This window comes from Heterocephalus glaber, unplaced genomic scaffold (assembly GCF_053883595.1).
Source record: "Heterocephalus glaber isolate CG9 unplaced genomic scaffold, H.glaber_assembly_v1.0 deba00000546, whole genome shotgun sequence".
Taxonomy (NCBI): Eukaryota; Metazoa; Chordata; class Mammalia; order Rodentia; family Bathyergidae; genus Heterocephalus; species Heterocephalus glaber.
Window position 1 is genome coordinate 34,367,950 of NW_028258147.1, and position 25,208 is coordinate 34,393,157.

General features: G+C 38.1%; 1 protein-coding gene across 1 annotated transcript in view; it reads left to right on the plus strand.

Annotated features, from left to right (window-relative positions):
• The window catches only part of Mterf1 (mitochondrial transcription termination factor 1), a 136,161-nt gene extending 114,389 nt beyond the window's left edge, over window positions 1–21,772 (plus strand). The window contains exon 2 of the mRNA XM_087204726.1: window positions 1–21,772. This exon is cut by the window's left edge and continues 80,619 nt beyond it. Within this exon, the coding sequence (XP_087060852.1) occupies window positions 6,254–8,098 (1,845 nt within the window). The 5' untranslated portion in view covers window positions 1–6,253 and the 3' untranslated portion in view covers window positions 8,099–21,772.
• Window positions 21,773–25,208: the final 3,436 nt, after the last annotated feature.

Sequence of the window (25,208 nt, forward strand, 5' to 3'; positions counted from 1 at the left end):
GACATTTAGGTACTGTTAAAAAGTGCTTTGTATCAGGTATGATACCTGTTAGTCAACTGAAGTGAGTGACGCAAACAAGGGATGGGGGGGTCACTTAATAGTATGCTTATACATTTGGATAAATGGAGGTCAACACTGGCTTATATTAGGCCTGCTACTTAATATTCCTGGGCTTCAAGTTCTCCTAGTCCCTTAGCTGCACTGATCTACTACAAGGTGACTCTGATACTTGTGGAAAAGCTTTACACACAGTGTGTCCCAAGCCTTCCCACTCTACTTGAGTAGACCATGGTCCCTTCCTCTAAGCTTTGGCTTAGAGAGGTTGAAAATGTGACCAGTTATGGTACGGAAAGCTCTATGCTTTTTAGATTACTCTTAATTATTAAATAAGTATGAAGCTAAGTTCCATACTTGAAGAAATTCATTTTATCTTATAACACTGAGCTCCAAATGTAGGAGAAATAAACACAAAAGGAAAGAAAGCATAACTTGTTTGAAAATAATCCTTGTGAATCTGCTTATGAATTCATTAAAAACTATGACCGTCATTGCTGAAAGGCTATTTCGCATATCACTTGGGATGTGCTCTCCGATCAGCTTTTAACTGTGACTCTGCTCTTGTTTCTGATTATATTAATTGCAAGTCCAATCCATTAAAGAATCTTTAAAAAGCTTTCCCAACAGATACTCTCTCTTTGTAGTTGGCTTCCTCTTTTAATAGACAATGTGATTCTGAAGTAAGCTTTATTATTCTGTCATGGAGGATTGGTGTGGGAAGAGCTATAGAGAAAGTCTGTGATTATGCTTAATAGCTCTCTCTTACTTTATTTTCTATTGCTATCACAAAATACCAGAGTAGGCCTAGGTAATTTATAAAGAAAAGAAGCTTATTTAGGCTCACAGCTGTAGAGGTTGAAAGTACAAGAATATGGCATTGGTACCTGCTCAGTTTCTGGTGAGGGCCTTGCTGCTTCATAACGTCGCAGAAAGTGTCACATGGTGAGACAAAGCAAATGTGCTAGCTACAAATACCATCCACTAATACCAGCTGATAATACCATCATAGGCCTTACCCTCATGAACTCATCTGACCCTAATTACCTCCTTTGGTGATAACCATTTGAAATACCATTAAGATAAATTTGAGAATTACATCAAACATATGACATAGTAAAGATATATTCAAATTGTAACACCCTCCCAAACACATGACAGATGGAATGAAGATCACAAAGCCTTGTCCTTGGAAGAGAAGGGATAGCAGTCCTATACCTTGGCTCTCTTACCAAAGAGTTCACAGCTATCCCGCTTTCCATAAAAAAGGCGGCAACTGGGTTTGTAGCCTGGATTCATGAGTTCAAGTCCTAATTATATTACTAAGTTCCATGATTTGGGTCAAGTTACCACTTGCCCTAAGGGACCTCATTCCTGTCAAATTTTGTTGTTATGAACCATCTCACATGGTTCTGGTGAGGATTAGATGAGACTATGCATAAAAGGATAAAAAAGGTGATACAAATGGAAACGATCATTATCACAAGGTCTTTGTAGCTATACCCGATTTTCTACCTTAAGTTCAGTATTGTTGGATATTAAGTCTCTTTCCCTTATTTTGCTAGTGGTAGGAGAAGTAATCAATGGGTAAGTGGGCCTTCAATTGTAGTCTTTTTTAAAAAAATTAATTTTATTGGTACATTTTAGATATACAATATAATGACATTCATCATTGGAAATTTGTACCTTTACATAATATATCTTGGTTCTTATTTTTTCCCCATTCCCCTGGCCCCCTTAACCCCTCCACCCCTCCCTATTTACAAAGACTTTGTTTCCATTTTTTCCTTTCCTCATATTAATTCCATTCCCTTCTTTCCTTTCCCCAGCCCCTCCCTCTTCCCCTTCCCCTTCGGACCTTTTCTTCCTATTTCACATTATCTATTATACCTTTTAGTTTCTCTGGTGTGGGAAACTGAAAGTGTAGTCTTTCTTTTTTTTTTTTTTTAACCCACATTGAAATCCCTGTAATATATGTCTATACTACAAGGCATTAGAAAAGATATACAAAAAGTGCTATCGGTAAATTTCCACATGTCATGGCCCATGGAAGCTGGATTTAGGACTTTAAAATAGTATTTCTTTTAGTCTTAAATAATAGAAAAATCTAAAAGAAAATGTAGAACCCTGCAAGTTGACTTTTATTTAATAATTTTCCCTCTCAAGTGATTTCAAAAGGAGACAAGTGATGGCAGCCATTCTTTCTTGGGTGAGGTGGAATCTCAGTGTAGTTTTCATCTGCATCTCTCAAATGACCAGTGATGTTGAACATTTTTTCATGTTTATTTGCTATTTCTACTTCTTTATCTGAGAAATGTCTGTTCATTTCAGATGCCCGTTTTTGGACTGGGTCTTTAAATTTGGGAGGCCTGATTTTTTTAAGTTCTTTATAGATTTGAGATAGTAGACCTTTGTTTGAGGGACAGCTGGTGAAAACTTTTTCCCACATTAGGGAAAAGAAAGAAGGGAATAGAATTAATATGAGAAAAAGAAAAAATGGAAACAAAGTCTTTGTAAATAGGAAAGGGTGGAGGGGTTGAAGGGAGGGCAGAGAAATGAGGAAAAAATAAGAACCAAGAGAGATTATGTAAAAGTGCAAATTTCCAATGATCAATGTCATTATATTGTATACCTAAAATGTACCAATATAATTAATAAAAAGTTAAAAAGTTAAAAGGAGACAAGTGATAATAAAACTACCTGCTCTTGTTCAATAACAACTACAAGTCTAGGTATTTGACTATAATCTTTAATTTATGGATGTTTGGTTTCCATCTATCAATACCTTGTCTAAATGAAATTATATTTAGGAACAATTATCTAAGACACATGCTCCCTGCCTATCCATTTGAGTATTTTATCTTGAGATTTAGTTAGATGAAAGCATATGTTACTTTAGCTTCTAAGAAATGAATGCCCTTCTTGAACTGTACTAAGATGTTATATCCTCAGCTTTTAAAAAAGTTGTTGTAAGAAAAAGCATGTGAACTCTTGATTCATATGAACATTTGCAAAAATGTTCTTAAGGACCTTGTTGATGTCTCTGTCCCCAGTATAAAATCATACATGAGAGATCTCTTTGAGAATTAACCCCAATAAAAATTTTGTCTTTCCCAAGATACCCTTTGTAATAATGGGCTATGTAGTTGCTTTGTTGTATGTGCTTGTCATCTAAGCTTGGGGCAAAATTTGAAGTTCAGTTATTGCACAAATGTTTACTTTAAAGCTCCACCATATACCATGACCCATGACATGGGAATGGATGAGATCATTTATGTCTTTTATTATAAACCATATCAAATGACTTTTGGAAAGATGCATGAAAAATAGAGAAATAGAATAGTAGATGTTAATAATAGGAATTACAGAAGAAAAGAGTAAGAGAAGAGGGAAAGGATCATCATTGTCACCATTATTGTCATTAGCTTGGGAGGAGGCTATAGTTACTTATTAGTGTGGGAAGAGAACTAAGAGTTATTTTTACCTATATTAAAATGCTTTAAAATTTTTGAAACATTTCGAACATTAGGGAGAACCGACTTTTTTTGGGGGGGGGTACCGGGGATCAAACTTGGGACCTGGCGCTTGCGAGGCAGGTGCCGGAACCACTGAGCTAAATCCCCGGCCCAAACATTAGGAATATGCAGATAAATGTATAACATTTAACAAATGTAAACTTTTTGCCATATTTTCTTCAGGTAAAAGATTTTGAAGTAATGAAAATGACAGATATCTTTTTAGCTTTCATATTCTCTCCATTTCCTCCCTTCTCCAGATTATCCTTATTCTGAGGTGAGCTTTCCTATCCAGGCATTTAAGCATTACTGAATGCATCTTTTGTAATTTGCTTTTTTTCTCCTAGCCAAAGTTTTTGACTTTATCTATGTAAGGAATTTAATTCATGTTAATCACTAAGTTCCCTTGTATAAACACACTGCAATGTGTTTACTCATTCCTTTACTAAGGACATTTAGAGCTTTTCCAATTTTTCTTCTACTGTAAAGGATCCATATACATGTCCCTCTGTGTACGTGTGAGAAAGATTCTCTAGGGTTTGGGCTTAGAAGGGGAGTTTCTTGAGCATAGGTCTTTATTCATTAATTCTGCAAATAATCCAATGCATCTTATGTGCCAAGTGTCCTAAAGATGATGCAATGAATGAGACTGTCAAAATTCCTGTTTTGGAGGCCACTGCAGACAGGCAGGTCTGTGCATGCCCTACTGAGGTCCTGAGTCACGTGGAAGACACCGAATCACCCCGCTGCAGACAGGCAGCCACCTGGTTCCACACTACAAAGATGCAGAGGACACCAGACCACCAGACCAAGGTACTGAGTCCCGCTGCTCCTGGTCCAGAGGAAGGGGCCTCCCAGTCACCATCTCTCCTGCTGCTCCCAGCCCAGAGGAAAGGGCTTTTGGGCCACCTTCTGTCCCGCTGCTCCTGGCCCAGAGGAAGGGGCTTCCGGGCCACCGTCCCTCCCACTGCTCCCAGCCCACAGAAAAGGGCTTTTGGGCCACCATCCCTACTGCTGCTTCTGGCCTCTGTCCCACCTCTCCCAGTTCAGAGGAGGTAATCCATGCAGGTGCTAACAGACCCCCGCCCCAGTTGAAATGAGAAAACATGTAAAAAAGTCTCAAAACCAGACTTCCAGATCACCTACAGCAACTCCAAAGGGAAACGAGATGGAACACTCTGATACTCAACCACCTGAACCCACTGAACTGGCAACAAAAGGGGATCTGGAAAAAATGAAATCAGAAATAATTTCTCAGATAACAGGAGAAATTGTGCCCCTAGTGCAAGACATGATTAATAAATCTAGAGAGGAGCTCAGGAACATGATGGAATCCCAACATAAGAAACAAATGGAATCCATAGAACAGATGCAAATAGATTTCTAGGACATGAAAAACTCCATTGAAAGTCTACCCAGCAGAATGAGCCAGTGTGAGGACAGAATTTCAAATATAGAAGATAAGATTGCAATTAGTGACCAGGAAAAGAAAAATTGCTTCAAAATTCTAAGGGAACATGAGAAATCAATCCAGCAGCTGCTAGATGATGCAAAGAAGAATAACATAAGACTGATTGGAGTCAATGAAGAAACAGGAGAGAGTGGAGATGACATAAAAAATCTCTTCACAGAAATAATGGCAGAAAACTTCCCAAGCAGGGGAAAAGAACTTGACATACAGGTAAGTGAGGCATATAGGACTCCAAATAGCCTTGATCAAAAAAAATCTACACATAGGCATATAATTGTTAAGATTCCAGAAACACAACCGAAGAACAAAGTTCTCCAAGCAGTCAGAGAAAAGAAACAAATCACATACAAAGGAAAGCCCATCAGAATCACAGCAGACTTCTCAACACAAACCATCAAGGCAAGAAGAGCTTGGAGTGACATATTCCAAGCCCTAAAAGAAAACAGCCTCCAAACCAGATTGATGTACCCTGCAAAACTATCTTTCAAAATGGATGGAGAAATAAGATACTTTCATGACAAAGAGCACCTTAGAAACATCGTGAATACCAAGCCAGCACTCCAAAGAATTTTACACAGTATCCTAGGAACAGACATTGAGGATCACAACCCCAGGAAGCAAAGCAGAATGAACCCATCTGGCATGACAAGAAATTCAATGTAAAGGGGGAGAACCCAACAAAAAGAAAAAGTCATGGTAACGGCAAGTCAATACGTTTCAGTTATAACCATCAGTGTTAATGGTCTCAATTCACCAATCAAAAGAAATAGACTGGCAGAATGGGTCAAGAAGCAAAATCCAACAATATGCTCCATACAAGAAATACACTTCATTCAAAAGGAAACTCATAGACTGAAAGTTAAAGGGTGGAAAACAATACTCCATGTGACAGGAACCAGAAAAAAAGCAGGAGTAGCTATCCTCTTTGCAGATGAAGAACATTTCAAACCAACACTGATTAAGAGAGATGAAGAAGGACACTACATCCTTGTAAAGGGAGGAATCCAAGAGGAAGAGATGACAATCATAAATATCTATGCACCAAACACTAGTGTGCCCAACTATATAAAACAAATACTAACTGACATGAAAGTCATATATGCACTAATACAATTGTAGTGGGGGACCTCAACACCCCACTGTCACAAATAGATAGATCAAATAACTAAAAATAAGTAATGAAATACTAGAACTCAATTGAACTCTTGAACAAATGAACTTAAAAGATGTTTACAGAGTCTTCCACCCCACAAAATCAGAATACACATTCTTCTCAGCTGCACATGGGTCATTCTCCAAAACAGACCACATACTCACAAATAGAATATGTTTAAGTAAGTGTAAAGGAATTGAAGTTATCCCCTGTATATTATCAGACCATATTGCAATGAAATTGGAGATCCATAGCAAAAGAAACTCAAAAATTTTCATAAACATGTGGAAATTGAACAGCACACTTCTGAATAACCAATGGGTCACAGAGGAAATTAAAGAAGAAATCAGACAGTTCCTTCAATTCAATGACAATGACAATACAACATATCAGAATCTATGGGACACAATGCAAACAGTTTTATTAGGGAAATTCAGAGCAGTGAATATGCATATTAGGAAAACAGAACGAGTCCAATTAAACAACTTGATGCTGAACCTCAAGCTTGTAGAAAAAGAAGAGCAGGACAAACCCAAAGCTCATACAAAGGAGGAAATTATAAAGATCAGAGGAGAAATCAATGCAATGGAGACTAAGAGAATGATACAAAAAATCAATGAAGCCAAGAGTTGGTTCTTCGAAAGAATCAACAAAATTGACAAAGCCTTAGCCAACCTTGTCAGAAAAAGGAAAGAGAAGGCCCAAATCCATGCAATTAGGAATGAAAAGGGTGAAATTACAACAGACCTAGCAGAAATCCAAAGGATCATCAATACCTACTTCCAGAACCTATACACCAATAAGATGGACAGCACAGAAGAAATGGACAGATTCCTAGATACATATGAATTACCAAAGTTGAACAAAGAAGACCTAAAAATTCTGAACAACCCAATATCAACCAAGGAAATTGAAAATGTAATTAAAAACTTATCAACTAAGAAACGCCTGGGCCCTGATGGCTTCACTGCTGAATTCTACAAGACATTTAGAGAGGAACTGCTGCCACTACTGTTTAAACTCTTCCATGAAATTGAAAGGGAAGCAATACTCCCAAATTCATTCCTGGAAGCAAGCATCACCTTGATCCCCAAAGCAGAGAAAGACCCAATTGAAAAGGAGAACTCTAGGCCAATCTCACTAATGAACATAGATGCAAAAATCCTTAATAAGATAATGGCAAACAGAATGCAGAAGATCACCAGGAACATCATACACCCTGATCAAGTGGGATTCATCCCAGGGATGCAGGGATGGTTCAATATATGCAAATCAATCAATGTAATACACTATATCAATAAAGCCAAGGACAAAAACCATATGATTATCTCCCTAGACACAGAAAAAGCATTTGACAAAATCCAACATGCATTTATGTTAAAAACTTTACAAAAAATTGGAATAGATGGTCTCTACCTCAAACTGATAGAAGCCATCTATGAAAAACCAACAGCCAATATCACACTAAATGGTCAAAAACTGAAATCCTTCACACTAAAATCAGGAACAAGACAAGGATGTCCACTATCACCACTCTTGTTCAATATAGTTCTGGAAACATTAGCCATGGCAATTAGACAAGAGAAAGAAATAAAAGGAATAAAGATAGGTGATGAAGAAGTCAAATTGTCATTATTTGCAGATGACATGATACTCTATATAGAAGACCCCAAGAACTCCACCAAAAGTCTTCTAGACTTAATAAACAAATGCAGTCAAGTAGCTCGTTACAAGGTCAACACACAAAAATCAATAGCTTTCCTCTACACCAATGACAGACTCACTCAGAGAGAAATAGGGCAAATAATTCCTTTCACAATAGCATCCAAAAAACTGAAATACCCAGGAATCAACCTAACAAAAAAAAAATCAAAGACCTCTTCTCTGGAAACTATGGCACTCTGAAAAGAGAGATTGAAGATGATATCATGAAATGGACAGACATCCCCTGCTCCTGGGTAGGAAGGATTAATAGAGTGAAAATGGCCATACTTCCAAAACTGCTATATAGATTTAATGCAATTCCAATTGAGATCCCAGCAGCATACTTCATAGACCTTGAGAAAACAATCCAAAAATTCATTTGGAACAAGAAGAGACCCAGAATATCCAAAGCAATTCTAGGTAACAGTGACCTGGCAGGGGGTATCACAATCCCCAATCTGCAACTATACTACAAAGCTACTGTGATAAAAGAGCATGGTACTGGGAAAGAAACAGACCTGAGGACCAGTGGAATGGATTAGAAGATGCAGAAACAATGCCAGACACACTCAGCCATCTCACCTTCGATAAAGGAGCCAAACACCCTCACTGGAGGAAAGATAGCCTCTTTAATAAATGGTGCTGGAAAAATTGGGCTTCAACTTGCCAAAGATTAAAACTAGACCTGTATCTCTCACCATGCACTAAACTAAAATCAAAATGGATTAAAGATCTAAATATTAAAGTACAAACTCTGAACCAGTTGGAACAGAGGTTAGATAGAACTCTTGAAGACATTGGTGTAGGAAAAGATTTTATGAACAAAACCTCAGTTGCCCATTAACTAGCACAAACAATCAACAAGTGGGATCTGTTCTTATTAAAAGGCTTCTGCATAGCAAGAGAAACCACCAGCAGTGTGAAAAGACAACCCACAATGCGGGAAAAAATCTTCACCTGCTCTTCCTCAGACAAAGGTCTACTATCTCAAATCTATAAAGAACTTAAAAAGATCAGACCTCCCAAATTTAAAGACCCAGTACAAAAATGGGCATGTGAAGTGAACAGACATTTCTCAGACAAAGAAGTAGAAATAGCAAATAAATACATGAAAAAATGTTCAACATCATTGGTCATTCGAGAGATGCAAATGAAAACAACACTGAGATTCCACTTCACTCCAGAAAAAATGGCTGCTATCATGAAATCAACCAATAACAAATGCTGGTTGGGCTGTGGGGAAAGAGGAACCCTGCTCTACTGCTGGTGGGAGTGTAGACTGGTGCAACCACTGTGGAAATCGGTATGGAGATACCTCAAAGATCTAGGACTGGAAGTCCCATTTGACCCAGCTATTCCACTGCTGGGGATCTTCCCCAAAGAATTAAAAGAATCATACCACAGTGATATATGTGCGTCCATGTTCATAGCAGCACAGTTTGTAATAGCTAAAACTTGGAAACAGCCCAAATGCCCATCAACTGGAGACTGGATAAAGAAAATGTGGTTTTTTAATAAAATGGAGTACTACTCAGCCATAAAAAATGAGAAATTAGAGACATTTACAGCTAAGTGGATGCACATTGAGGCGATACTGTTAAGTGAAATAAATAGGACACACATGTATAAATACCGAATAGTTTCTCTGGTGTGAGAAACTGAAAGTGTAAATAAGGACTAAATGTATAATAGGTAATGTGAAATAGGAAGAAAAGGGGCAAAGGGGAAGGAAGTGGGAGGGCTAGAGGAAAGGATAGAAGGGAATGGGATTAATATGAGAAAATGGAAAAATAGGAACAAAATCTTTGTAAATAGGGAGGGCTGGAGGGGTTGAAGGGAGGGCTGGGCAAGGGTGATAAATAAGAACCAAGAGAGACTATGTAAATGTGCAAATTTCCAATGATGAATGTCATTATATTGTATCCCTAAAATGTACCAATATTGGAATGAATAATTGATAATGTAAAATAGGAAGAAAAGGTCCAAAGGGGTAGGAGTAGTGGGAGGGGCAGGGGAAAGGAGAGAAGGGAATGGAAAAATGCTGAGAAATGGAAAAAATGGAAATAAAGTCTTTGTAAATAGGGAAGGGTGGAGGGGGTGAAGGGAGGGCTAGGAATGGGGAAAAAATAAGAACCAAGATGCATTATGTAAAGGTACAATTCCCAAGGAGAAATGTAATTGTGTTGTATACCTACAATGTACCAATAAAAGAATTTAATAACACAAAATAAATCCTGTTTTCATGAAGCTTATATTTTGGGAGAATGAATAAATTTGGGGAAAGTAGATAATAAACATAAAGAAAGAAAATATGTGATATAATGACAAGTCCTCTGGAGAAACAAAACCAGGACAAGTGATCTGATGTTGTAACGGTGAATCTTGATTGACAACTTGATGCCTTGAGAGCTGCCTAGGTGATTAGTAAAACAGACTTCTGGGTGTGTCTGGTGGGTCATGACTTTGGAGACTATATCTTGTCCCTAGCTTCTTCCTCTCCAGCACTCTTCTTCCCCAGTGTGCTCCTTACTGGTGACTATGAAGTGAAAAGATTCACTCTACTATGTCCTTCCACCATGATGCTCCTGTCTAGGACCCAGCTTACTGCGAGCCAAAAATAAAGTTCTCCTTTAACTTGTGAACGTGAGGTATTTTGTTCCAGAAACAGAAAGCTAATACAGAAGTGTATATAGGAAGAGGTTTGCAGGTTTTTTTGTAAGGTGGCAGAGTATCTCATTGTGGCTTTAATTTTCATATTATGTGTGATGAGGAACATCTTTTTATATAATTAAACAGTTCATATGTAATGGACCACTTAAAATTCTACTGCTACCTATTGCTGATATAAGTCTTTTTAATTCAAATATGCCTTAAATATGTACCAACTAAAATTAGGCAAAAGTTTATTTTCAAGATTTTATCAAAACAAAAGTACAAATTATACACCATCATCTCCTCTGCAAAACTTTAAGTCAACATAAATAATTTAACACGGTACATGGTGTGAATGACCATGGCTCTGGTTCCTTTGGGTTTGGTCTGCGTTCCCTACTTAGTCCTGTGAGATGATGCAATTTTCTCGCCACTCTTTTTTTTGTCTGAAACCATGAAGCACCTCTGTTCCTTTAGTATGCTTTGAAATCATCTGGCCCATTTGGTTCAGAAGTCTTATTTACCTCTGAAATCTACCTCTGTTCTTTGTAAATTAGTTGGAGTCAGTTAAAATGAGGCATGGCACCCATCTGATTGTAAACAAATAGGTAAACTGAGCCAGGGAGGTAGCATTCCGTTATCAGGTGGTCACCTAGTGTGTTAGTGAGCTTTTTGCTGCTGTGACCAAATATCTGAGAAAGTCAACCTAATGGGGAAAGACTCATTTTGGCTCACAGTATCAGAAGTTTCATCCTGGCTCTAAAGCTGGCTCTAAAGCAGAGACATCATGCTATAAGGGAGTGATGCAGCAAAGTTGCTCCCTTTATGGAAGCTAGGAAGCAGAGTGGGAGAGCATGTGAAACAGCTAGAGAGGGAGGGAATGGTAACCAGAGATTCGTACTTCCCCAGCCACGCCTCCACGTCTACTGTCTTCAGTGTGGCCCCACTTCCTGTTTCATTTGCTGCTCAATAATATATCAAACAGTGATCTTATCAGTGGATTAATGTATTGAAGTTAGAGACCTCATGATCCAATCACCTGAAAGCGGTACCTCTAAACAGGTAAGATCTTTGGGAGATATTTTTGATGTAAACCACAGCACCTAAATAATCCAGATTGTGTTTACTTTAGAATACCATTGAAATGAATCATCTCAAACTAATAAATTATCAGTAATTTATTATAAATAGAAAAAATGCTAACCCTCCAAAGCGATCAGCAAACTTCAGTTTGAAAAATTCCAAAGTAAATGCACAGATTAGAGTTCAAGGTTGATTATGATATGGTTTCTGGAATAGACTGATTCTCATTAGGGCAATAGTTACTTAAGTGACTGGGTCACATTCTTAAGAAATGTTTGCACTCTTTCTTTTCTTGGGTTGCCTTGTTTGGAATTGAATGTTGTGTGAGGCTAAGAATGCCTTCCTCTTTGTTATGGAAACCAGACAAAATTTGCTGTGTTCTGTGTTTTGTTTTTGTTTTTAAGTTTTTTTCCACTTCATTACCATTCTCTGTGTTTCCCTTCTCTGTCAGGTCCAGATATGCAGCCATAGTCTTTGAAATGTTATTGAATTATTGGTTTATTTGCTGATATTCTTTGATCTGTTCATTTATGAATTTGTTGTGTGGATGACATGTTTGGGAGGGACAGGACTACAGACCCTGGTCATTCCTGATTTGGGGTATATTGGATAATCAGTTTCTAGGAGTGACGAGCTAACACAACTGTCTATCTGAATATGACTCTTTGTTTTGTTATTTACAACTTAAATCATCAAATAATATTTTTGGCCAGATACTAAGAACAGACTTTATAGTTAGTATATACTTGTGTAATAGTGTTGATCGAAATGACTTTCTTGAGAACTTATGCCTTGGTTGTTAGATGCTAATACAACTAAAAATTAGCACAGTCACAGAATTTTCCTCCACTAAAAGTAGAATCAGCAATGTTATAGGGTTTGTATCTGTATCTATATTCATTTCAGATTTTAGCTGTTTCCCTAAGACTAACAAAGATAATAATGTCTGGTTTTCTTTTAAAAAATGAAACCAGTTACCTGTATCCTAAAACAAAATTTCCTTTACATAAAGTACTTTAATCTTGAAGGATGGCAGCAAAACATTGCAATAGGAATTGTCTCACAGAAAATCTGGGATGCCTTCATTCTTTATCTAGATAAATTCTTTCAGGACCCAAGGCAAATCTATCCATGAAAATCTAGAATCTATTCATTCTAATTTTTTTTTGGTATTGAGGATCAAACTCGGGTCCTTGCACTTGTGAGGCAGGTGGTGGAACCACTGAGCTAAATCCCTGGCTCTTGGAATCTATTCGTTCTAGACCATGGTAAGGCTTCTTTCTGCTCAACTCAGTGATTTTTTTTCTTTTGCTACCATTATTTTACTAAGTAATTTTACATGTATGACTTTATTTTTCAAATAAATTATAAATTCTTTGTCAGCAGACACTGTACCTTGATCCTCTGTGGCCTTAATTCTCTATGGCCCAGCACATGAGATGGTCGAGCATTGGAAATAAGATTTAATTACTTAAGTCAGTGGAGAAAGAAAGACTTTCAGAGGACCAGAAGTGTTGCATCGTGGGAAATCAATCAAGGATCATCCTGCTTTCAAGAGATTCAGCCTGCACCCAGAGAAAATGCAGAAACCCAGAAAGGTTTAGTGAGTCAAAATCATCTGTGTTTTAGAGTCTCTTAACTGTTCTATTCCTAACAAAATGTTCAGAGGAAGCTTAGTCTGCCGAATTGCATGTGTGCTGGCTAATCTGAGTGAGAGATCAACACCTATCGATTTCAGTAGGGCAGTGGTATATATTTAGCTGGCAAATAATTAAAGTCAGCCAGTTATCTGATTTGCTTACTTATATTGATAATCGGGTGGCATTTTCCTTGATGGAAGAATTTGAAAACGTGAAAAATCTACAAGCAAAAAAGTTTGATTTTTAATATATCCTAGTGTGTCTACCAACACTATCTTCAACAAAAATGCCTCCATTTCTCAAAGAATGATGATTCTTCTAATCAGGCCTTAGGAAGGACCTTCAGATAATTAACGACAATACTTCAACTAACATTTTTTCCTCCTTTTGTCCTTTCTATTTTTGTAAGAGAATTCAGTGCCTTAAAGAAGGTTCACAATCAACTCTTGAACTAGACTTCTAATCCAAACTTAACCAAAAAGTTAATATTGAGCTGTATGTACTTTATCAGTGTGGAAATGTCAAGCATAGCGAGAGACGGGAGCAATTTCCAATTGATTTCTTGTTCTTATGTTTTAGTGTTCAAAGCCATGTGAAAGAATTTCAACATCAGATAAGATAAAACGACCTTTGAGGGGAGTTGGGAGAGAATGACAATACTTACAGCTGCCAGAACCATAGTTTCTGAGAGGAAAACAGGATGCTGGAGAGGCATTCTAATCTCTGCTAGTATATTCCCTTGGTCCCCTTCTTGCCAGTGTGATGCTAGCGCTTGGTGGTTACTTACAGCAGGCAGTCTTTAAGAGACAGCAAGGGGAAATGTCTCCTTGCTGAGTAGAGTCATAATTTGTTGCCACCCAAGACAATTGACACAAATTGTTTGCATTCTAAATTTTTCCCTGGCTGGGAGTAAACACATCAAATATGACCAGAAGGGCTCTGAGAAATAAGAGCTCTGCCAGGGTTTCCCAGAAGCAACTGGTTAATGCACTTAATGCCCAGAACAGAGGTTTTCAATATTAACAAAAACCTTGAGAACCATTTCACAATTCCATCTTGCTCCACAGGACTCGAGCTGACCTCATCCATGTAATTGCTGTTGAAAGTTATATTTTGTTTAAAAAACCCCAACAAGTTTGCATTGGAAAAACCTGTAATGATGCTCCTGTTTAATGAGACGGTTGGACTATTTGTCAGCATTGAAACATTTGGTTATGGAAAAAAGGAAGTGGTATGTGAAAAAAAGGTGACTTAAATGACTGAATATGCAGTATTATGAACACTTTCTAAGGAATTGTGGGTGGGCTTTGATGTCTCAAGCAACCTAAACATGGAGATCTGAAAATCGCTGATAGAGAAAACCTTTCACCTAGGAACGCAGCTAGAAAGGACCTATGTGAACTAGAGCAATAAGGCACCATCAAAGGTATGGACAAACCATTTCCAGACTATCCATGTAGGAGCCATGAAGGTGGTTGTTAAAAATAGATTCTGGGGATTTAGCTCAGTGGTTTCGCCGCCTGCTGCGCAAGCGCAAAGACCCGAGTTCGATCCCCGGTACCAAAAAAAAAAATTCCCATGGCCTTCTCCTTGCAGATTCTGATTTAGGGTGTTAAAATAATTAATGAGAGGCCTAATAATCAATTTGGCAGAGGCGACTCCAGTATCCTTTTTTTCTATGTAAACAAATTGAAACTCAACTCAATGTAAATAGTAAAATGCTTGACTAATCAGGAACTCTGGGGACTTTCCTCTGGAATGATCCAAGAAGAGCTATTGCTCCACTTAACCAATCAAATATTTTCTTTGCCTTGCTCATCCTAAAACACCTTCCCATCATGTCCCTTTGGCAAAATCCCCAAACAGCTTATAGTATGGAGCTACCCATTCATCAATCACAGAATGCTCAAATAAATTCTTTAATCTTTTTTTTTTTTGGTACCGGGGATTGAACTCTGGTCCTTGTGCTTGCGCAACAGGCGGAAAACCACTGAGCTAAATCCGCGGCCCAAACTCTTTAATCTATTAATGTGCTGCCATTTCTCTTTTGACAAGGGAGACTGTGGTGGGAAACCTGTAGGTACTCAGAAATGTAATGAATGAATGGGACAGTAATGGTGATTCCTGATTCTGCTGTATGCCCTAGACAGGGCAGGAATGACCATCAGAAGCAGCTGCTAAAGGCACTTCTTCCTACTCCTCCTGCTCTTCCTCTTTTTCCTGTTCCTCTTCTTTTGTTTTTATGCTATACTGGGGATTGAAAAAATTTTTTTTTGAATTTTGAGGCAATTTCACAGGCTGCCCTCAAACTCATGGTTCTTGTGCCTTAGCCTCCTGAGTAGCTAGGACTGCAGGTGTGCACCAGCATGCCCAGGTTAAAGGTTAGGTTTTCAAATGCCACATGGAATAGTACTCCTCCCTCCTCCCTTGTCTTATGTTTGAATGTCATTGTGACATATAAAGAAAGACTCCATCCTAAAAAAGGAATGGATACTAAATGTTAAAAGGCGAACACCCTTGTTTATGTCTCATGGGAAGAAGTATGTTTCATGTTCCCTGACACAGTAGGTCTTCCCAGGCACATACTATCTTTCCTCTTTAACCTGTCTTGGAGGCACAAGAAACAGTGATGTCACAATGTTCTGATTTCCATGTGGACAGTGCAGGTACAAGTTCTGTACTATTTGACAACAACCTAGTTCTCTTTGTTCTGCAAGTGCATGTCATATTAATTTTGTTTTGATCTCTAGGGGAATCATTTAATCTGTGGCAAATGGGAAAGGTATCCCTCCATATCATTTACAATATCCTGTTACAATAAAATCATCAGAATGCTGAGCTGAGTGACATGGACGGGACAGAAGAGAAGGAAGGTGGGCCTCAAGACTTTCTTCTATTGCAGGGTTCTCTGAAGAATTCAGGTATGGGATGGATGATGGGGCTGGACTAAGAAGACACAATCAGCCCTCTTCTTCAACCTCTGTGGCCATCATCATGGGACTAATTTAGGGTTATTTACTTTCTTTTGAGAAGAAGATAGAGAACACAGGACAGAAAGAGGTCAAGGGAGTTTGTTGAAACTTGTCATGCTCTGTCTTTGTGACATGGTGGAAGATTGAGTGATTTAGGCAGAATTTGGGCCCGGGATGGGCCAGTTTTGGTTCTTACACTTTGTTGCATATTAGAAGCACATGGGGAAATTTTACATATCCAAATACCTAAGCCTTACTCTACATCAATTAAGTCAAAATTTCTGTGTTTGTGATTGAGGGAATTTTTTTTTTAAGTTTCCAAGGTAATTACAATGTGTAGCCCAATTTAAGAACCAGAATTTTTCTAGATTGATCCTCTGTGCTGGATCTTCTCTAGTTATGTGTTACTCCTCCCACTTAGAATGAGCTCTATTCTATCTTCTGCTGCAGACCTGGTCATTTTAAAAATTCACCACCAATATGCTATCTGTTTTCAGAGTTAGTTAATTCACTTATTCAACAAATGTTTACTGAAAGTCAGTTGCTTCTTCTTCTATAGGAATAGCATTTAATTACAATGCTTCATGCATGTTAATTATTAATTATAGTGATTTTAAAAGGAAAAATGCATCCTCAGATTTGTTTGTAATGGTTTTCTCAGACATGCTCATCATTTTGTGAACCTTTTGTTTGAAGTAGCATTGAGGGGTGCTTTTGTGGAATAGTGTGTGAGGATTCCAAGGTCCATTTCCAGGTGTCATTTCATGATACCTGGCATCATGAAATTTTGTATCTTCCAATCTTTTCTTTCACCTCACCCATTCAGTTTTCCTTTTCAGTTTATTCACTCCTTTATGGGTTTAGGGCCCCATAGAGTCAGGCTCTGGCCCACCTAAATGACTTTTACTTCTCCCATAACATTCCAGCATGCTCAGGCTGGCCTTGTCAGTATTCTCCAAGTACAATAGAGTTATTTTCCTTCTTGCCTACTGTTGTGGTGGATTGTTCTGATTCTCTCAGGATCCACTTCCTTCATGTCTACCGCTTCTTCAGCTTTTGTGTGAAATCTAAATCATACAATTTATTTGGTCTTGCCTATTTTTCCCCCAATGACCTGTCTCTGCATGATTGTAGAACTACTGTAACATACATCATTCTTATGCCAAGTGGTGCCTAACACCTTAGAGATTTAGTCAAATCATATCTGTCATCCAATAAAACATAAGTTTTAACACACAATTTAAAATATTTGGAAAGGTTTTTCTTTACAATTTGCTACAAGGCATGGTCTAGGAAGGGTGTAACTCCAGACCTGGGTCCCTGTTACAGGCTGCCAAATCCAAATGTTGAAGCCCTAACCTCAGAATATGCCTGTATTTGTAAATAGAGCCTTTGAAGAGGTGATTAAGTGAAAATTTGGCAGTTAGGATAAACTCTAATCCAATCTAACTGGTGTCCTTTAAGAAGGGGAAATTTGGACATACAAAGAGACACTAAGATATATATGCACAAAGGGTACAGTAAGAAGATGTCCACTTGCAAGCCAAGGAGAAAAGGCTCAGGAGAAACCAAACCTGCCAAAACCTTGATCTTGGACTTCCAATCTCCAGAATTGTGAGATAAAATGTCTGTTTGCTAAGCCATTTTTTGGGTAGTATTTTGTTACAGCAGCCATAACAAACTAATAGAAGTCCTTTCTGCTACTTATATAGAGTTACTAGGAATATTTCAGGGATGGTTTTTCACTTTGCCCTTCTTTCCTCTGCTGAAGGATACTAGATCAGATCTCTCCAAAAAAGAGAATGAAACTGGGGAGTCTGGGAGTAAGTTGTTTGTTTTTGAGTTGGTCCCAGAAACACGGTGAGTGAGTAGGGAATGTGAGGCGGGGATGGGTGAAAGTCAATAGAAAGAGCATTCACAGGAAGTTACCACTGTGAGCACCTGGGTCTCGATCCTGTCAGGAACCCTGTTAGAGACAGTGTATTTCCAGCAAGGGACAGGAAAACTGGAACATTTATCTACTTTTCTCTTCTCCTCAAGAGTTTAAGGTTGTTCCTGGAGGAATTGACCCATGATTTCTGGCCTACGCTAGGAGTATGTCAATCATGCTGTCTAGGCAAAGGCAATCCACAGACAAAGAGACACAGACACTTGAGGTAGAAAACCATTGGTATGTGAAGGGAACTGTATTAGTTGGCTTTCCCATCTGTGAGAAATAATATGCAACACCCATAACTTAAAGGAGGAAAGTTTTAATTTAGCTCACAGTTTCAGGAGATTCAGTTCATGGTCAGCAGGCTCAAAGGCAGAAATCTCATGGTGTAGGGTGTGGCTGATAAAACTGCTTGGTTTATGGAGGTCCAGAAGCAGTGCAGGGAAACAGGGCCAGACAGAAATGGGCAAGAAGCCACATATGGCAGTGATGGCAAACCTTTTAGAACTTTCAATGATACAAATGGCCTGCTATAACATGTAGGTTTGCAACCACTGTTACATGGTAACCCAAGGGCACGCTTCCATGACCCTCTCAGATACACCAGGAATGTGCTTTACTAAATTGCCAGGTATTTCTTAATCCAATCAAGGTGACAAATCAGGATTAACAGTCATAGGAACTGTCTGCCAAAGCGGCAGGCAATCAAAGCTATAGGAATAGGTAGTGGGTATTTAGGTGGGGTACCAGAAAGATATCTATCAGAAAGGTGGACCTATATTCTCTCAAGTAACAACTCATTCTGTTAGGGAATGTAAGAGTGATCTTTTTAATGCTTTGGACTTTTGTGACGAATTTCTTCTTATTCTTCAAATCTCCATTTTAGAGCAATCTTCCCCATCTTCATCTGTTCCTGTAGTTTTATAGGGCTGTTTTGGGGACTGATCATGGTCTTCTGGTAGTGTATTACTCAGAAGATTTGCTTTATCTTGTCTATCTCTGAAATTATCCTTATAAGCCATATCAGAATACAGGGTAATTTAATTCAGTCCTTAGTACCCCACCCTAACTCTAAAGTGCTTGTTTCACACTAAGGGGTGTATGAGAGTTGGTGGGGTTTGAACATGGCCCTCAGCCTGCACACTCACTCCCACTGAGTCCCAGCTATGTTCTGAGCATGTTAAAATTATTGGTGGGCAGAGTCTGTCAGAAGTCTTCTTGCAAAAGAGTGGAAAATCACTCTGGAAAACAGTTTTTATAAGGGAAAAGAAATCTAGGAGAAATAGCTTAATCCAGTAACAAGCTTTAGTTATCAGAGATAGGAAATGCTAAGAATGGTGCAGTGTATATTACTCAGATTTGTCTCTAATTCTGGCCTCCCTTGAGATCATGTTCAGAAAGTTGTGGGGAAAGCTGTAAATGTGTGCTCAAAAATTATTTTGCTTAAACTATAGAGGTATAAACAAGATCACATAGAGATCCCCCTAACAGAATATAATACAACCAAAAGAGAGACAGAGTGCGTGTTGTCTAGTTCCAGTGGTGTCCATGGAGAAGGCTCGAGAAGGGCAGGAGGATTTGAAGCCACAAAATATCTAAGAAGACTTGCTCATTTTGTACCTTGGGACTTTGAATGACTTGGGCAATGTTTGACTTGACAGCTGTGTCCTGATGAGTTGAGGGGGAAAACTCTAACATCTGGGATGGTTGATTAATGGACCCCAATTGTTTCCACAGGTTGATGAGAACTAGGGGACATTAGGGTAGGTAGGGATACCTTCTTTCATTACTTTCCACAATAAATTTATGATAGACATATACTGCCTCTTCCATATTAGGTGCCTAGTAACCATTCAGTTAACTTTTCTCCGATTTAATACACATTAAGAGTGAGCAAGACTTGAAGAACTGATCCATGACATCTTCTTAATTCCCTTGGGGTGAGGGAGGTGTTACGTCTTTATTTTCTATGTCTCACAGAAATAAATTCATGTGATAAAAATAGATTTCTAAATGATTTTGTCACTATGAAAACATCCTAGAGCTGGGTGTGGTGGTACACGCCTGTAATCCCAGCAGTCAGGAGTCTGAGGCAGGAGGATTCTCTCGAGTTTGAGGCCAGCCTGAATTACATAGTGAGACTGTGTCTCAAAAACAAAACAAAATAAAACAAACCCCTAAAAATCCTAGAAACTAATTTATTGGTGGATACTACTTTAACCAATTATTCTAAATTTAGCATCATTTGCTAATAGTGAGTCTTTGGTCAAGTTTTGTAACACTTTTGAGGCTCTAATTCTTCAGTAAAATTAAGATAATAGTATGCATCCATTGGTGTTGAGAGTATTAAAGAAGATAATATACATGCTTAGTATAGTGCCTAAGACATAGAAAGTGTGTAATAAGTGGTTATAATAATACCACTAATTATTGTTAGTATCACCTTGTAAGTACTCTATATGACTACTATAAGTTCTATCTGGAGAATGGTCTCTATTTTGTTCTTTGTATTTTGTTGGTTGTTTGCCTAATAATAAATATTTAATGTAAGTCACCTTTTAAAATATAAAGCCTTTGATGTAAATTGTAATAAAAGTTCCTGTAAGTTTAGGTATAGTCTATATTCACTATGTCCAGTATTTTATCTAATTTTGACCCCCTTAAAATATACCAACAGATTAGAGGCGTCATTTACTCTTATGTCAACTTGGTTGTTTTCTGTATCAGCTTTTCCTTATTTGCATCTCTTTCAGGTAAACTGGTACCTAAAACTAGTGTCTATTGTGCACTTCTCCTAGTATCTCCTTTGTAGGTTGCTTAAAGCAAGGTTTGCTGGAGCCATGTGAAAGTGCATATTGTCTAGAAGACAGAACTATTTTTAGCTTGAAGGTAGCTTTGTGTTTTTCTCCTTGGAGAATTCCTTTTCTTTTGATAAAAGCCAAAACTTTAAGCTAGTGGTGACAGATTAGGGTCCTAATTGCTGTGCTGTTGGAAATAAGGAGAGATGTTTATTGCTAATCGCGTAAATAGCAAACTGAATTCCATCAGGGTAGTAAGAGGAGACCACTCAGTGGGCTGGTCTTATAGAATACTTTTTCTAGTGAGCCTGGGAAAACTTGTGAAGTGGCAATAATAAAAACAGCATATGGTCTGTTCAGGAACTTTGTCATACATAAACAATGTGCTATGGGTGTGGTAATGAACATCAGGTGTATTTGGCTCAAGATTTCTAAACTTGGAGAAGAGGAATTTTGCTTTTATGCACACACTGGACTGTGTTTTTGCATTCTGGTATTTAAAAAATAACTTCAGAACTATGTTATGTTTTTATTCCTTATTTGGAAGCTATACTAGTCAGCATAAGAAAATACTTAACTTTGAGATCTTCAAAGGCATACTGTAGAGGTTTGGAAAGCATTTGGTTTGGCTTGAAGCAAGTTTGGCTAGTGAAGTGACAAGCACATAAGAAAGAACAACAGGTGAAAAAATGTGAAGTTTCTTTCATCTTTCAAAGGATTTTCTTGATGAATTGAAACAGCCATGAAAATAAGCACTGGCCTTCATACCCAGTCGCCTAAAAGGACTTAGAGTGGGCCAAATCAGAATCAGGCAGGGGCCTAATGAAAATCAGGCAACAAGCCTAGGCCTAATTATGTGCTGCCTCTCCCCTCCCCGTTTTATTCCTTTGGCTCAATTTTTAACAAAAAATCTGGTTTTGTGGTAGAAAGATATTTCTCTTCTTTTTCCCGGTGTTGGTAATAAACAGCAAAGGCAAACAGTGGCATTAGTAAAGCAGTAAAACCAGCAAAATTTTTGTTGGCTAAATTTTCTTGCAGACCTAATTCTTTTAAAAGCTCCCTATAAAATTTAACTAATGTATTTCTAGACTAAAGTAAATAATATCTCTTGAAGTGGTTGAATGAGAGTCAGTGACAAAATTTTTCATTTTGTTTGGGGGGAAAATATTGCATTTGATGGTCACTATGTGTTAGAATGACTTTTAAAGATGTTGATTGAGATGCAGCAGTTTCCTGAACTTGTTTAAAGGAATCTTTGGGACCAGTGAGTCATGAATAATTTTTGATTAAGATCACAAGGGAGATGTCTGCATAGAATTCTGTGAAACTTTAAAGAATATTTGAACATTGTGAACTTGGTATAAGAGCAGAACATTTGCTCCTATACCCTCGTCGATAGAGTGGTAAACTGAGGACCTCGGATTGGACCACAAATTCCTGAGCCCTCAGCTGAGGACTTCTTTAACCAATACCTCCCATGAAGTTACTGCTTAGTTTGGCATTTGAGTACCAATACAACTTTTATGTAACTTGGGGAGATAACATAATTTATTACAGCACATTTATGAAGCCCGAATTATAATAATTGTTGAGTCTGTTTTGTGTCTTTTCCAAAGCCTTTGCTTAGGGAGCAACTTTTGAAGTCAATGACGATGCCAGATTTGGCAGCATGTGTTTGGGGAGCAGCACCGATGAGAATCAGATTGGACCTACAGTCTGCAGGACATTACAAATATTTATTGAGCACATGCGCTACCAAAGGACAAGGAGACAGTGGAATCTCGTGACAGATCACATCTTTTAAGAGAAATATAAATACAATACTCAGCCATTGTCAAAGTGTAGTCATAAACAACAAAAAAACTATATATTTCCAAAAGAAGGTTGGTACCCTGCTTTCTTTTTGAAATGGTTAATAAAAAGCTTCACCAAAAATTTGTGTGGATTTGAGGATTTTGGAGTAAGTGAAGTCAGGAACAGAAGCCCATGTGATTTGTCTTTACTGGCTTTAACTGTTTTGGTTTCAAGCTTAGCAGCAAAATGTTCCTGCCAAGTGAATGTACATGTGCAGGGGATGTTTTCTGCTTTGTTTCACTCAGGCATTTGAAGAAATGCCCTGGTTTATATCAGTCATACATCTTTTAGTATAAGAGAAAATGTGCCTCTTGAATCAATTAAAGACTCATGACTTATCATGAGAATGAGTAATAAGCTGCAATGTCAATTTAGGATAGTGTTTTAGAAATTAATTAGAGATAGGTCATGAAAAACTTTACTATTTTGTAACAATTAAAAACTACAACTTGACAATTAGACACCAAGAAATTTGTCAGGGTAATATATTTATCATTTATTACTTTAGAAAGGGGTCTACGTGCGTTTTTTTCTGTAAAGAGCCAGATAATAAATATTTTAGGCTTTGGGCCTTTGCAATATGGAAACAGCCACAGATAATAAGTAAGAAATGAGTATGTCTGTGTTCCAGTAAAACTCCATGCATTGCAGGTATTGTATATTTATTTATTAACCTGTCTTAAATTCTGTCTACCATTCTTTGATTGTTTTTTTCAACCATTTAAAAATGCAAAAACCATGTTTGGCTCTGGGTTGTACAAAATCAGGCAGTGAGCCAGGTATGGCTCATGGGCTATAGTTTGTTGACTCTACTTTAGTGTTATTATTTACACTAAGATGTCTGAGCATTACTTTGAAGACCCGTGTATATATTTTTAACTCATAACTATTTTAGAATTATGTCCCAGTGGTGATTACTTTTAAAAGGCATTGTTTCTACTCTTTGAGGACTGCAGTATGGGGGCTAGCTGAGTGGCCCGAGGTCTGATAAATTAATCTCTGACTGTCTGTGTTCCTCTGATTATGTTCTAATTCTATTCATCAGCAAAAGGAACTTGTGTCATTGCCTTGTTTCAGTGAATAAATCTGTATAATTTTACAAAAGAACAACTGCATGATTCTTTTGCTGCCTGAAGACTTGAGTGTTGGGCTCCCCTTTATAAAAGTTTCCATGACAATCTGGCCTGAGAGAATGACAAGTTTGCCCTCATGGGGAATTTCTCATTAAGAAAGCTTTTTTTCACCAGGAAGCTTTATGGAGCCTTAATAGTTGGTCAAAGAGAAAGGACCAAATAGGACCTTTTCATAAACCATACCTTAGAGCCACCGTTGCTTGAAAGGGAGCTTGTTTTCTTCTGTGTGTGGTGATGGGTGATGCTGAGAGGCTGAGAGGTTAAGAAGACCACCATGCTGTGCTGGGGTCCTTCCTTCCTAGTGGTAACCTAGAGACCCAGACACAAACATGTGCTGTTGATGTATGGACTAAGCCAAGAATCATATGCCTAGCTTTCTCTATGGAAAGGCAGTGTATAGAGCAGCCAAGTAAGTAAGTAGGCTCTGAGCTCAACTATCCAAGTCTCTTCACCTTGGTTCTGCCACTTCCTAACCATGTGACTTCTACCTCTCTGTGTCTCACTTTCCTCCTGTGTAGAAGGGGTATGATAATAATGGTAATAATGCAGTGTTATTATGGAAGTAAAGTACATCAACCTATGGGTTACTGGCCATTTAGGCTCATATGTTCAGGTTTGTTGGTTCCCTGCTGACCAAATCAAAGGAGGCCATATATTTGGGTGAAAAAGGAAAAAAGATTTATTCAAAGCTAGCTCGGAGGAGATAGAGGGGCTTATTTTCCTCAAATCACCATATCCCTATGAACAGGTGGGCAAAGATCTTTTAGAGTGAGGAACTGAGGGGAGGGGAGCACAGAGAGACGATGAGGTCTCCCAGTTGTCTTTGGTTCTGTGGGAAGGAACCTGGACTCCAACCCCTTGATGCTTACACCTGCCTATCCTGTTCCTTCTTTTAGGTGGAGGGGAGGAAGTGTTGGTTATGTGCCAGGATGGGGTTGAGAGAAATTGTTTATCTCTACAAGGAAAAATCTAACTTTGAAAGTTTCACTTTGTAGTGCTGGTTTCAAATGCAATGTATTTCAGATAGCACATGGCACATGATAGTGTATAATAAATGATAGCTATTTTGACTATTTTCTTTCTTTTTAGACTTGAAAGTAATATTTTTGAAAACTTTTAAGAGAAGATTCCTTTTCTAAGACATAATTAACATGACAATATCCTGTGTTGTTTTTTGGTTGTTTATTTGAGACAGGGTCTCACTATGTGTTCCAGGCTGGCCTTGAACTCATGGTGATCCTCCTGC